General features: G+C 39.8%; 1 protein-coding gene and 1 pseudogene across 5 annotated transcripts in view; both read right to left on the bottom strand.

Moving 5' to 3' along the window:
• The window catches only part of RNF216 (ring finger protein 216), a 185566-nt gene that overhangs the window by 119460 nt on the left and 51643 nt on the right, over positions 1-14463 (bottom strand). For 3 of the 5 annotated variants that reach the window (XM_037815392.1, XM_037815394.1, XM_037815393.1), the window contains exons 4-8: positions 11999-12856; positions 11201-11277; positions 10561-10663; positions 9372-9536; positions 5186-5300 (exon numbers count right to left, since the gene is read on the bottom strand). In XM_037815392.1, the coding sequence (XP_037671320.1) occupies positions 5186-5300; positions 9372-9536; positions 10561-10663; positions 11201-11277; positions 11999-12856 (1318 nt within the window). The remainder of the gene's footprint in view (positions 1-5185; positions 5301-9371; positions 9537-10560; positions 10664-11200; positions 11278-11998; positions 12857-14463) is intronic. The other 2 variants (XM_037815395.1, XM_037815396.1) reach the window with 1 other exon arrangement.
• Positions 258-2331, bottom strand: LOC119518282 (annotated as a pseudogene).

The raw sequence follows: 14463 nt of genomic DNA, 5'->3' as shown, positions 1-14463 counted from the left end.
TGGACAGAACTTAAAAGAGACATGTTTTATCTTCCATTTACCTTCACTCAATCTTTTCCCTTTCAAGCTACAAGCAAAAGCTCCACCACCATTAGCGGTAGGTATTGATTTATTCTATTAATTTGATTCTTTATCTTTTGGGTTCTAAGATAACACCCCCCCCCCCTTTTTTGTTCAACAATTCTTTGCTTGATACTGAGGGTAAAGGAAAGAGGGGGGCACCAAATTAAAAACAAAAAGCTTGGACTGCAGGCTGAAGCTGGCAAGGAGCATGTTCCTCCTTAGTAACAATGTTATAACTATTAAATGGTGTTTTAGTAGTTGTTGCATTTCTCATTTCCATGGGTTTATTCTGTCTTTTTTTTTTTTTTTTTTGCAATTCCAGGGAGTTTTCCTTGGATCTTTTCAAGAATTGCCTTGGTCTGCTCCCGGGCGATGCCCACATAGTGATCAATCTGGGTCTTGTACTTCTCACAGACAACAGAATGCTGAAAACGAACAGTTCAGCAAGAATCAGAAGGGTGATTCTATTGAAAACGGCACCAACACAGGTCATCAGCCACATGAGGACAGCCAGCTTCAAGGAATCAACCAGATCTTCCACCAGAAAGAGGTGACTAATGAGTTTCAGGACCCCGTTGATGTGCACTACAGCAGCATTCACGTAATTATGGAAAGCTTCTGAGGACACAGTAATGTCTATATCCACGTAGGCTTTGAATGGTTGCCTTCACCTGACTTCCTTACAGCTTGGATGACAGACTGGTAGACCCTGAAGCTGATGGTGACAGAGAGAAGAGCCAGGATGAGGCAAGATATTACACTGATGACACTGAAAGCTGCCAGGGAAAGCAGCATGATCGGCACTGTGTCAACAATAAAACCAGTCTTCTTCACATCTCGCCAGAAAATCAAATCATGCACCACACAGGAGGAGCCACAGCTCTTCACCCCCAGGGCAGGGCAGGCTCCCAGGCTCCGGTAGCAGCTGGGTGCAGAGGGCTCTGCCCCGGAGGAGGACGACAAGGAGACCGACGGGGACTGAGTGGCCGCCGACAGCTCCGCCATGGCTGCACAAGCAAGGACAGAAGAGGGGTGAAGAGAGATGTGGAGTGGGAGAAAAGGAGGGAAATACAATTATCGGGCTGCTGGCTCTCCGAAGTTCTTTCACTCCTGCTGCTTCGAGGACAGACTCCGAGTGACTCTATATGAGTTTCTGTAGTTTGTGCTTTTCAAGGAATTGGTTCATTTCATCCAAGTTGTCAAATTTATGTGTTTAAAGTTGCTCACAATAGTCCCTCGATATCCTTTTCATATGTGCAGAGTCTATAGTGATATCCCGTTTCATTCCTAAATTGCTAATTTGCATTTTCTTTTTTCTTTGTCAGCCATGCCAGTGGTGATATGGGGTATTTTTATCAATGTTCAGTTTACATCCAAATTCCAACCTGAGTCTTCATCAGAAGACTGATGAAGTGGTCAGCACATAAGACCATAAAAAGGAAGTGGAGGGAGCACACTTTCTTTGAGTCAAGCAATACGTAGCCCAAAGCACTGACTGGATGGAAAAACAAGCTGAAAAGGTCAAAAATGGGATTCCCGGAATAGTTGAAGGATTCTTAGCCTATGTGCTTATAAACTGCTGTCTCACAAGCTTAAATGTACCTATAAGCCACACATATTAAATTACAAAGTTAATGACGTATATTTTTCTATATCTTACTTCCAGTATCCTTACAGATGACCTACAAAGTGCAATTTTCCAATAAGAATCTAAAATTAAAAGGATATACCTGAAACACTGGGTTGAAACTAAAAAGATGAAGTTAACAGGACAAACAAAAATTTCAGACACAGCAAAATTAACAAAGAGGGTATGTGACTTAAAGGCAGTGTGCGTGAAAAGACCAACACTACTGTGGGACATGTTTTGACCGTAAAAAGCTTAAGGCATTCCTGGGAAGAGGAAAGAGACAGACTCGGAGTCACTTCAGGGCAGTAAACTATAACCATGCAGGAAATTTCAGGAAGGTACACTCTGACTTGATATAAAGGAAGAACCCTCTAAAACAAACAGCTGACCAACAAGGGTAAGTATTATCTTGCAAAACAGTACTTACTTTCTTCACCACTGAACATCAGAAACAAAGACTGCACAACTATGTATCAGGGGTGCAGTTAGGCACTTAATCAGATCAGTTGAAGGCTTTTAAGGGGGAACCGATAGCTCCAGCAGTCAGGAAAGATAACTTTTGTCTCTACTTCTGCCAGCCAGCCTCTCCTGGGGAATTCACTGAAGACCTTCATAGGAGTGCCAGCTTGCAGCCTGCCCTATGGAATTTGGATATCTGTACCCGAAGAGTTGTGTGAGACATTTGTGTAACGTCTCATTCTATTTACAGACATCTCCTGTTGGTTCTGTTTCCCTAGAGAACCCTGATTAATACAGTTTTGTATCAGGTGTGGTTCTTAAGAAACAGAATCTAAAAAATGGGTTTTTGCAATTGGTTTCCTACTCTGATTAGATTCAAAGGCACTAATCATTCTATTTCCAATAATCAAGATGGCACCAACAGTCCATGGCATGAGGTGGCAATAGAGATACACACAATATCTCCATTTGATTCTCCTAATCATACTCTTGTACAAGGCAAGGCTCTGGGTGACAGTGTTTTTGACACTGTAACAAAGTTTTGTGGAGTTAAGAGGCATAATGATGTTGGCTGGCTGTTCTTTTGAGAAAGGGATGAGCTGAAGGCTTCAAATTTGCAACTTAAATGCAGTATGAAAGACGTAAAGGGTTTTATGTGTGCCCTGAAAGAAAATCTTATTTCCTGTGGCCAAAGACTTGAGATCTCTGAAAACCAGACCCAGAGTTTCATCGTGCAAGTAGCAGATTTACAACATAAACTAAATTCTCAACTTTGCTGACTGCCTGCTGTTAAAAGTGAGAGCACTGATTGGAAAGGAATGGGATCCTGAAAATTGAGATGGGGACATATGGGTTGATAATGATGGCAGTGGGGACACTGGAACCCTGGATTCTGCTGAGTCTTTGCTAGATGTATCTGTAATGGTCTGTCCTGAGGAAATGGCTTCCCCACCTCCAGCATGCCCTGAGGAGACAACCATCCAACCTCTACCCCAAGAGATTAACCTTTTAGTGCCTGCTAAACCTGTAATCACCTCCCCTGGGGAAACAGCCCTCACTCCTCAGTCTGGAAAGATTAATCCTATTTCAGCAGATGAAACTGCAACAGAATGCCCTGAGGTAACTGAATGGAAGGATATTTCTAATTCTTTTCATGACCCACCCCTACCACCACTCTTTTCTTCAAGACCTATAACCAGACTAAGTCCCAACAGGCCCCAAAAGGTGAAGTACAAAGTGTGACCCATGAGGAAGTACATGATACTCCAAAAGAACTGCATGAGTTTTCCAATTTATATAGACAGAAATCAAGGGAATATGTGTGGGAATGGATATTAAGGGTGTGGGATAATGATGGAAGGAATATAAAGCTGGATCAGACTGACTTTATTGATATAGGCCCACTAACCAGAGATTCTGGATTCAATGTTGTAGCTCGAGGGGTTAGAAAGGGCGTTAACTGTTTGTTTGGGTGGTTGGCTGAAACATGGATCAAAAGGTGGCAGACACTACCTGAGGTCAAAATGCCAGAACTGTCCTGGTATAATGTGGATGAGAGGATCCAAAGACTTGAAGAAACTGGAATGTGGAGTGGATTTATCATGGAAGACTGGCTCACACACCCCAGAAATGTCCGCAGGACACACCTTTTATCAAGACTTTGAGAAATAAATTTGTAAGACTAGCTCCATCATCCCTGAAGAGCTCTGTAGTTGCCCTTCTCTGTAGGTCAGATATTACTGTGGGACTGCTGTCACTGAGCTGGAATCCTTAAACACAATGGGGATAACTGGATCCCAAGTGGCAGAAGCCAGGTGGCAGCACTTAATCGCCAAAGACAAAGTGGAAGTGGCTACCATAATGGACAGCAGACTCAGAGCAGCAGTCAAAATAATCTGACTTGCAGAGACTTATGGCATTGGTTAGTAGATCAGGAGGTACCTAGAAGTAAAATATATAGGCAGTCTACTAAATTCTTATTATATCTATACAAACAGAAGAGAGATCTTTAATCTCTACTTCAGCCAGGCAGCCTCTCCTGGGAGAATCATCAAAGACCTTCACTAGAGTACCAGCTTGTTGCCTGCCCTACAGAATTTGGACTCATGCATCCCCACAGCTGCATAAGACATTTTTATAAAGTCTCATACTATTTACAGATATCTCCTGTTGGTTCTGTTTCCCTAGAGAACCCTGACTAATAAAGGAACCAAGCTTACGTGATTGTCTTTTAGATCATGAAGAGTTAATAATTTCAAATACTTTCCAATTCTACAGTTATATCACAGATGTTCCATGTAATCACACATAAAATCAATCACGTAATTAAGTTTAAGATTTAACAGAAAGACAAGGAGTAAAAGAAATGGAAATATAATATAATCTTTAGGAAAAGTCATAATGAACCCTTTTCTTGGACACAAGAACTTGGATAAAATTTGTTGTAAAATTCAGCAATTTTACTTTTGGGGATTAGATATGAAGTAATCTCTTTGAAAGGGCTTTCAGCAGTTATGTCATCAACAAGAATAATAGAATTCTAAAATTAACAGATGACGAAATTAACATGTGGTCATCTGTTTTTTCTGTGCAGAAGCCACTCTGAAGAGGAAAATCAAAAGGGCCATTCTCTCTCAGGTGTGTAAGTGACCCTGATTGCAATAAGCAATCAATCACTAATTTAGTTTTACTAGTGATAAAGTTACTTCTCATCAAACCTGTGAGACAAGATTTTCCCCCTAAGCTTAAGAGCCGCCAACATTTTTCCACACATGAATTCATTAACAACGCACAAAATTTTCCTGTCAGAGTATACTGTAAGCAGAAAGAAACAAATGAAGAATTGTAGCCACTTTCTAAACATTCTGACATGCCATCAATTCAGTTCATGTCACAAGTGTTGCCACTGGGTGAGTCGGGCATGGCGCCTGTAAGCACCCTACAGAATGACTTCATTCCCTGACTGTAGGGAAGGGGTCAGGTTCTGCATCCCAGCCTCATACACTGTCAGCAATGCTCTCAACTTGCCATTACCTTGTTCAAATTTGAAATCTATGTAAGAATACTGATTCATTTCTTTTCTCTTTTTTCTTTTTCCGCTGGTTTCTGGCGACAGCTCCTGCCACTTTTTAATGGCATCAGAAAAGGCCTAAAAATTGAGAAAGAGAAAGATTACCACTATAAATGAAAAACAGAAATAAGCAAAACACAGGCAATCCCCAAATCTCATTTTGACTCAAGTTTCAGCTCTTTCCTGCCTGTCTTACCAGAAATAGCCCGTGGCAAAATAAAGAGGTAACATTTCATTATTTTCATTTTCTAATTTCATAAACCGCTACAGTGGCAAAACAAAAATGCTTACTGGCAGATTAAAAGGCATATGAGGAAATAAAACTGCTCAAGCTGTTCTTGAATTAGCACAGGTTAAATTGCAGACCACCTGGGTGCTGAGTCCTGTTCTAGAGGCGGTTCTTACATGATGATTCCCTGGCCACGCTTCCTCTCCCATCTTCCCTAATTTCCTTTCCCCAGACTCCTCTTTGCTTGAACCTACTGCACACTGGAGCTCAAAATCCTATACCAGTGATAATCCCCTTTCCCCCATACCTTCAGTGTCTCCTTCTTTCCTAGATTTTTCCAATCAGCATTTAAATGTGCTCAAATCAAGTCTTTGCCATCTTAAAAAATAAAACCCTCCTTCTTCCCCTTTCTACTACCCTTCTCTTCCTCCTCTTTGTAGCCAGACTTGTTAAAACAACTATCGAAATGCTGTTTCATGGCCTTACCTTCCATGAGATTTCCAACTCCCTCTAACATGGCATCTAATCCACCTTTCTCTTGCTAAGGTTATTAACAAGGGGCTAAACCCAAGGCTGATGTTTTAGTCCCCTTCTTACTTGATGTCTTTAGCAGCATTTAATAATGCTGCCCGTACATACCTCCTTGGAACACTTTCTTCTCTTGGCTTCCGTGATACCACTCTCCTGCCTTCCACTCTCTCTCTGACTGCTCCTTCTTGGCATCCTCCCCTACTCAATGCAGGAGACTTGGTCCTCTTCTCACCCGCTATTCTCTCGAGGTGATCTCATCAGTGACCTCATCGAGGCTGGTAAGAGGCTGATGAGGTCACCTTTCATATGCTGATGGCTCCCAAATCTGATCTCCAGACCATGCTTCCCTTCTGAACTTCCAACCTTTTTGTTCACTCAACCACCCAATGAATGATTCTTACTTGGATGTCTCACAGGCCCTCCTTGCATGTTTGCCATTCAACTCAGTGCCGAAAACTGAACTCATGATCCTTTCCTTCCACACCAGCTCTTTCCTACTATTCCTCACTCATGCCCCTCTTCACCTAACTCCTACATACATAGTACTTAGGTTTGGGATGTCACTTGCTTAGGAGGCTCTCATGTTACACCCTTTCAAAGTACCCTTTTCTTTCAAAGTACTTATTGTAGTTGTAATGATGTACTCATTTGTTTGATTCTTGGTTTTCTGTGGTCTCCTCCACTCCACTGTGGGCCTCTGAGAACAGGGACTATTCCCACAGTTCATGGTATGTCCTCAGCAGCCTGCATACAGTTTGCATTTATACTCATTTGGTAAGTAAATGGAAGGTTCTAGGGGATGTGTGTGTATGTGTTACAGGAATGATGCTAATAATCATATTCCAAATCTCTTTATCCTAGAGAAATATCTGATATGTCTCTGTGGTGAAATGACAACAAATGAAACTAAGTAGTAAACTATAGAAGAGGGAAGGATCATTTTCACCTGAACCTACAGCCAACTCCTTCCTTCTCAAAGCTCTTAGAAGGGAACTACCATTTGCTCTATACACCTCCTATGTGTAAGCATTCCTCTCAGTCCTTTCTATTCATTATCTCATTTAGTTCTCACAATAATCCTATAATATAAACACTTACAGGATAAACAGCCCAAGTTTTTCAACAAATAAGCTGCAGGAATAAAGGGAGGATAGACGAGAGAGAACTTGTAGATTAAAAGAGATTTAAGTAACATAGCAACTAATCTTATAAAAAAAGAACAGATTTTATTCCGAACCTGGTATCAACAAGCAAGCTATTTTTGAACCATTCAGAAAAATTTTAAAACTGATGGGATATTTGATAATGCTAAGAAACTACTGTTAATTTTTAAGGTGTGATAATGATATGTTGATTATGCATTTAAAGAGTCTGTATCTTTTAAAAAGATACATTTTGAAATGCTGATGGATTAAAAATGAAATGATGTTTAGAACTTGCTTCAAAAAAGTATGGGGGGGGAATGGGTAGGGATATAGATGAAACAAAATTGGGCATGAACTGATAAGGATCAAAGCTGAGTGATAGGTAAATGGGACTCATTATAAAAGAATTTCTACTTTTATGCATGTTTAATATTTTCCATAATTTAAAAAAAATCCAGGGAAAGGTGGCTCTGTCTCTATAATGATCATGATTTTCCCTAAGCTATCATTGTGTTTTGGGGTGGTACAGAGAAGCCATGCTACTGATGGCATTCAAAATCATTTTTTGGGTGTGTTTTCTACAGTCCCTGTCAGCACAACAGTCACTTCCTACACAAAAGAACTCTTGGGCAACCATTTGTATTAGCAGGAAGGAGTTCTTAGTTCTGACAGAATGAAATTAGTTCTAGGTTCTGCCAGAGAGTATTTCCCTTTAAACATCCCCCTTTAATTCAAATAGTCCAAGTTCACTCCATTTCAAAATGCATGTAAATCTCCAAACTACCCATCAAAACAAGAAGCCACCATAAGAAATATAAAGGGCCAGAAAGGCAAGGAAAGGGATAAGGAAGAAATGACTAAGGAGAACTAAGGAGGACTTTATGCAGAAAAAATGTCCAGCGTCAAGTAATTAAAACAATAGCGGAAGCTCAGGAGATCACTTGGATAAAATCTCCTGCCTTTAAACTATCTCAGGACTGTACTGGGTCTACAGAAGAGTTGCAAAATAGCCAGAAAATCTACAACATGCCACCCAAATAATGAGTGGCTTGTGGGCTGATCAGACCTTTGAGGGGAAGGAATTCTTTTCACAAGTCCCAGGACAGAGGCCACCCCTGAGTAGAACATCCCCGATGAGAAGAGCCCATCACCAGACCAAAGGTGCCATCTCCTGCTGCTGCCCTTTTACTTTTCATCTGCGCTCCCTGGGAGCCCAGAGAAGGTGTAAAGGAACCACTGCAGCATTAAGATGCCAGGCAGAGCCTACGGATGCAAGAGCCTTGTCTTTCCATTATCATTTTGGGGGGGAGCTCATTCATTTATGAACAGCAGCTCACGAATAAGATTCAGAAATAGAAATCACCCACTCCGTGTTCCCCTCAAAGTAATTTTATCTATAATTAGCCTACAATTAGAGGAGTTTATTGATAGTTACCCCCATCTTCTTGACATTCTAAAGGGGATGTGGCTTGACCTTGACTCAAAATGAGGCCATGTTCACCTGAGGTTCACCTTCCTTCAGTTTAAGATCCAGTGGGTATTTTAACCATTAAAATAACTTATTGTGCCATTTGGGGGAAAAAAAAAAATCAGTGTTTGCTGGGAATGAAAAGAACCTCAGCAGGAGAATAAGATTTAATGGCAGCAAGAAGAGACCAAGAGGAATAAAGCAGGGCCTCCCAGTGCTCACCCTCCTGTCTTCACTAAATGAGGAATGGCTGGTCACCCACTAGTAAGCAGTATCCTCCTACACCTGGAGAAGGAATCCCTTAAGTGTTATCTTCTTCAGGGTCCTGGGGGGAAAAAAGAGTTGGGAGCCTCTGCTTTCAGCAGATGCCAACTCTCTTCTGAGGCAACTCATCTTCGTTGAGCACCACTGTGCTCCCGGGCTTCCTGCACACCTGACCTCGTATAGCTTATCACTGAGCCACCCGGGAGGTGACTGGGTGGCCTGCCCCAGTCAGAAATCATACTCCAGTCACCCTGCATCCTACTATAGAATTTATTACCCTCCATATCTTTATGCTCAAACCTGAACTTCCCTGCTTTTGATCTATTGCTTCTTTTTATTCAGTTCCTCCTCATCAGCAAATACCTCTGTCTATTTATCTTCACCCTGACAAACTCCTTAGCTTTTTGCCATTATAAACCATCCCAATTTCTGCAAGCTGAACTGTTCATTCCGTTACCACGGGAAGAAGTAGTAAAGAGGCATGACCCCAACAGGAAGACCCAGTAGAGCACCTTCCGCGTGATTGCATAGTGTCCTTTGAGTTCATGCAGGGCCCACTTGATATCCTGACTGCTCAGCATTTTGAAGTCTGCCATCAGGAGGTCAGCAGCTTGGATAAAGCAGCGCTGGTCAAGAGGAGCCAATTTATAGTAGTCAAAAAAGTCTATTTTAGGCAACTGAAACAGGAAAGAAACACAAAATTAGAGGTGAGAGAGTGCATCTCCCAAAGAATTTTCCACAAGAGGGAAAACATGAGAAATTACATATTACAGAAAATAATCTCATTTGTTCTAGTAATTACTCTGTAAGAGAGTCATCAGCCCTGTAAAAGAAATGAAGAAATGGCTCAGAGGGGTTAAACAACTTGTCTGTAGTTCAGAATTAGTAAAAAAAAAAAAAAAAAAAAAAAAGCATAGCTGGGGATTTCAACCCAATCTTTCAGCCTTCTTCTTTTTAATAAACGTATAGAAAAAACCTAATTTCTGTCCTGCTATAGAATATGTAAATGAGCTAGTCAAACAAATCTGCAGGAAGTACCAAGATCAGGTGGCCTGAACCGTATTTTTCTTCACTATACAGCATATTATAGGCTAGTTCATTTGATCACAAATGAAGGCACTGACTAAAGTTTTAAAATCAAAGTGTTCACAGCTTGATACAGGATTTGGTTACACAGATTTAAACTATAGCCAGATATTGAACTACAGTAACGATCTGTATGCGGAAGTATTGATGGGAAAGTGTACTGATGTTTGCAATTTACTTTGAGGTACATTATAGAAAATATGTAATGATGGATGGACAGAGGGTTGGATATGTAACAAAGTGGATATAGTAACATGTTATTTCAGTAGTACTGGTAGTGGATATACAGACGTTCAATGTAAAATTCTTTCAACTTTTCTGTATGTTTGAAAGTTTGTTTCATTTTAGGAACTAGTTTGTGGGATTAAAGATAAGAACTGTTTAATTCTTCATGGGAAAGGGAAGACAGAATTACAACAGAAGATAGTAATTAAGTACAGAAGTCTTATGGCTCAGATTGAGAAATGCCACTGGAGGATAAATATATTGTGAGACCCTACTTTTGCCACCAGACTTAAAAAATGTGCTTTGACAAACCATTTTCTTCCCATAAAGATAATGAGAAAAGCAGAATATTTTCAGGTAAAAACAACAAAATGAGCACACAACACTTGCCTTGGTCTCATCTTGGCTGGCAAGTAGGCTACTGTTGGGGTTCATAATAACCCTATCTTCTCTCTTTGGATAATCTGGATTTTCCAGAAGAAAATTACAAAGTCTACAAAAACAAATAGTGTTACTTTCATATTGCTTCTAAACCCCACACCTACCCATTGATGCACTGACTCAAATGGCTGAGTACTGCTGAACAGAAACTAATTTTTGAGGACAGAGGTTTAGTGCATAACCTCTTTTAATTTTTAAAAAATGCATAATTAACTATTTGAAAATTTGATTAATTCCAATATTCTACTGCTTACAAATTTACAACTATTTCACCTTTGCAGACAATAAAGGGGAGGTAATTAAAGAGAAAACAAAAACAAAAAAATACTTAGAATGAAAACTAAAGAAATGCTTCCATATATTTCTCCAAACAGGCAGACAGGTTACAGAATACTTTCTGTAACAATTGTAGGGAAAAAAAATCTTAACATCCTGACCAAAATAGAGATAATATCAAAGTTCAGAAACATCTAAATATCTTAATTCTGTAACCATGCATTATTTCATAAGATCCAGAAAACAGTCTACATATGACTAAAGTTAGAACTCTACTACTAGGACCATTAAAAAGCCATGGTGGTCAACTTACACATTCAGATCATAATAATTCTTCAAATGAATTATTTCCTCAATATATCCATTGGCTACATCTGGAAACCTTGCTTCCTGGAAAGGAATAAGAACACTATATTTATATTTCACTCATCAGAGTGGTTTCAAATTGCAGTAAAAACTAGATGTTAAAAAAATATATAATATGATTAAAGATTAGAAAAAGGCTGTAGAACAGCTCTGTGCCTGCCTTAAAACTCAACACTAGGCCCCCAGATTCATCTGTCTACAAGGAATTTGTATCTAGAAAGGCCCTTAGGTATCATCTGGTCCTCTGCTCCCCATTCTGCATATCCATTCTTCATTCTTTCAACAAATAGAGTCTCTCTACCCAGGCAAAGGGAATACAAAGATGAATAAGGCAGAATCCAGTGCCTGCCCTCAAGATGTAAACAATCTAGTGGTCGTTAGAAGATTTATTCAAAGACAAATAGTAGCCAAGTTAGGACATAAAGCCATGGGCTACTTTCTAAATCAGCACGATCCAACAGAACTCTGTATACTGATGGAAACGCTCAATTTTTCTCTTTCCAATATGGTAGCCATTAGCTCCATGAATGAATGAGCACTTAAAATTTGACTAGTTCAACTGGAAACTAAATTTTAAGTTTTATTTAATTTTAAGACATTTAAATGTCTTCAGTTTTTCTTCTTCTATTCTATACATCTAGATATACACCTTTTAGCAAACTTAAGTCTACACACAGAACAATGTTTTGCAATGAAAAATAACTCAGTATATCTAGTGTACAATTACTTATAAAATAAAACTTACTGTTTCTTTCACTAATAGTGCAACAAGTTCTTGATCTATCTCAGTAGCTCTATGCACCCAAATGTTTTCCAAACCAGGCTCCCGAGATTCTTGCAGTGGAAAGGCTGGACCTGTCTCTTCATCATCTATTGCTAATTGTTGGTCTTCAAGATCTCCTAAAGGATAGGCAGGCTGAGGAGAAGAGGGGCCTAGAATGCCATCTTGCTGTGGTTCTGGCTCTGGAAAAGCTGGCCGTGGAAAAGCTGGTCCTGGGGGCTCATGCTGATAAAACAATGGGCCCAGTTCTGCTATAGGCTGCCGCTCCTGAGGAACAACCTGGCTTGTAATCTCCTGAGGCTCTTGGTTTAGAGACCGGAAATAAGGATGGTCTAACCAGCAGTCTTCTTCAATGGCCTGATCATCTGCTATAGAAGTTGATTCTCCGAGGTTTGATAAAAGCTCTGTCTCTGAGTCTTCAGATGACTGGTTCTGTGTTTCCAAAGGATCACTTTCTGGAAAAAGATGGCTACCTTCTTCCAAAATAATGATGTTTTGCTTTGACCTGGGGTTGACAATGCTGTCTGCTGCTTGGCTATGACTTGGGCCAGGCTGGGGTTCTCTTCCTCTTTGGCCACTTGGCTTAGCAAATACAGAGACTCCAGGAGGCCCAAGATCCAGAAATTCCCCGTAGTCTTCCTCGGAATCATCCTGTGCCCCAGAATCAAACAATGGGTTGTTACACACTGAGAAATAGTTGTTCTTATCTGATTCAAATGCTGATCTAGACTTTTTAGGCCTTTCTTCTCCCAATCTTTTCAGATCTTGCCATTGGGCAGCTGGTTTGATGAGATTGGGCCGTGATGTCTGAGGTTTATTTGTCTAAGAAAAAATGAGATTTTAATAATAATAATGTTCAGTTTCTTTCCTATGTCTTTGCCTCCATATGTACTTATATCGAGCTCCTGAGATAGGAAAGAAACAAAAACAAAAGCACCACCCAACAACAAAACCTATTCTTCACATTTATCTTAACAGTGAATTTGATCACATTATAGTAATAGTAAGAATCAATGTAGCTACACATAGATGGAAGCTTAAGTTGTTGTTTGAATTATACTTTAACCTGAGACCCACTAAAACAAAAATAATGGCACAGTATGAAAGAATGACAACACACTAAAGAGAAATGTTCAAAAAAACATATGAAAACAATTGAAATCTCATGAGTAATCAGCAGAATGCAAATTAAAACAAGACACTATTTTTTTGCCCATAAGACTGGCAAACTTTGCACAGCTATAGAATATCAAGCACTCGTGAAGGTATGGGAAAATTCTCATACTACCATTCACTGCTGGTGAATTTAGGGGAGCATTTTGGCACTGTTTATTAAAATTAAAAAGTATATATACTTATGATCTATCAACATCACTTTTTCATATCTATCCCATAAACCCTTATGCATCTAAAGTGGTCATATGCAAGGATATTCACTGCCACACTGCTTGGAACATAAAAAGAAAAAAAATAGGAACATTCTAAAGTTTTTCTCCAAGAGAATGGTTAAACAAACTATTTGTCTGCTTTACGAAATATTCTCCAACAATTTTTTTTAAAATGAGGTAGCTTTTTATGTAATGAAATGGAAAGCCATCAAGTGAAAAAAAAGCAAGTTACAAAACAATATATACAATGAATGATTTCCATTACTAAAAAAAGAATCAAAACACTAACACACCACCATTTTTAAAAGCATATAAATGTATGCAATGCACACACACACACACACACATATGTACATACATACATATAAACCGAAAGAACAAGATCTGGAAAGACACATGTCAAACTGACAGCAAGGGTTACTCTGGAAAATACCTGGGGAGAAATAAGGCTGCTAAAGATGGCCTTCAGCTTTTTTTTTTTTTAATTCAGTTTTATTGAGACATAGTCACACACCATACAATCATCCATGGTGCACAATCAACTGTTCACAGCACCATCAGATAGCTGTGCAGGCCTTTAGCTTTTTCTGTACTGTTTTAATTTGTAGAGAATATAACGTGCATTGCTTGTGAATTAAAAACAACTGAAGTGGATGTCCAATTTTAAGATAGTGGAATAAAGATATCTCAGACCCTTCTCTTCTCTGAAATCACCCCCCCATCAGGGAGGAGAATGAGACATAGAACTGAAAACCTTGAACAAAACCAGCAGATATCTGTAATTGCAAATCATGAGGAGCAAACAAATGCAGTACGAGAAGTCTGACTACAGATTTCAAGCATGGCAGAGAAAGCTGAGAGTTTGCCAAAGTAAGTGGTTCCCCCTGAGGGGCAAAATCACCAATTGCTTGTTTGGAACAATGGGAACGGGGACTCGAGTCTGCAGGGAGGAGACAGTTAGCACCCCACTCTGCAGCAGGCGTGTGGGAGCAGGGCAGACTGAAGGAGAACACACATCTCTGCAAGAGGCAGCTGCCAGTG

This window comes from Choloepus didactylus, chromosome 21, assembly GCF_015220235.1.
Source record: "Choloepus didactylus isolate mChoDid1 chromosome 21, mChoDid1.pri, whole genome shotgun sequence".
In the NCBI taxonomy this organism is placed as follows: domain Eukaryota; kingdom Metazoa; phylum Chordata; class Mammalia; order Pilosa; family Megalonychidae; genus Choloepus; species Choloepus didactylus.
This window is presented reverse-complemented; position numbering and strand designations above follow the sequence as displayed.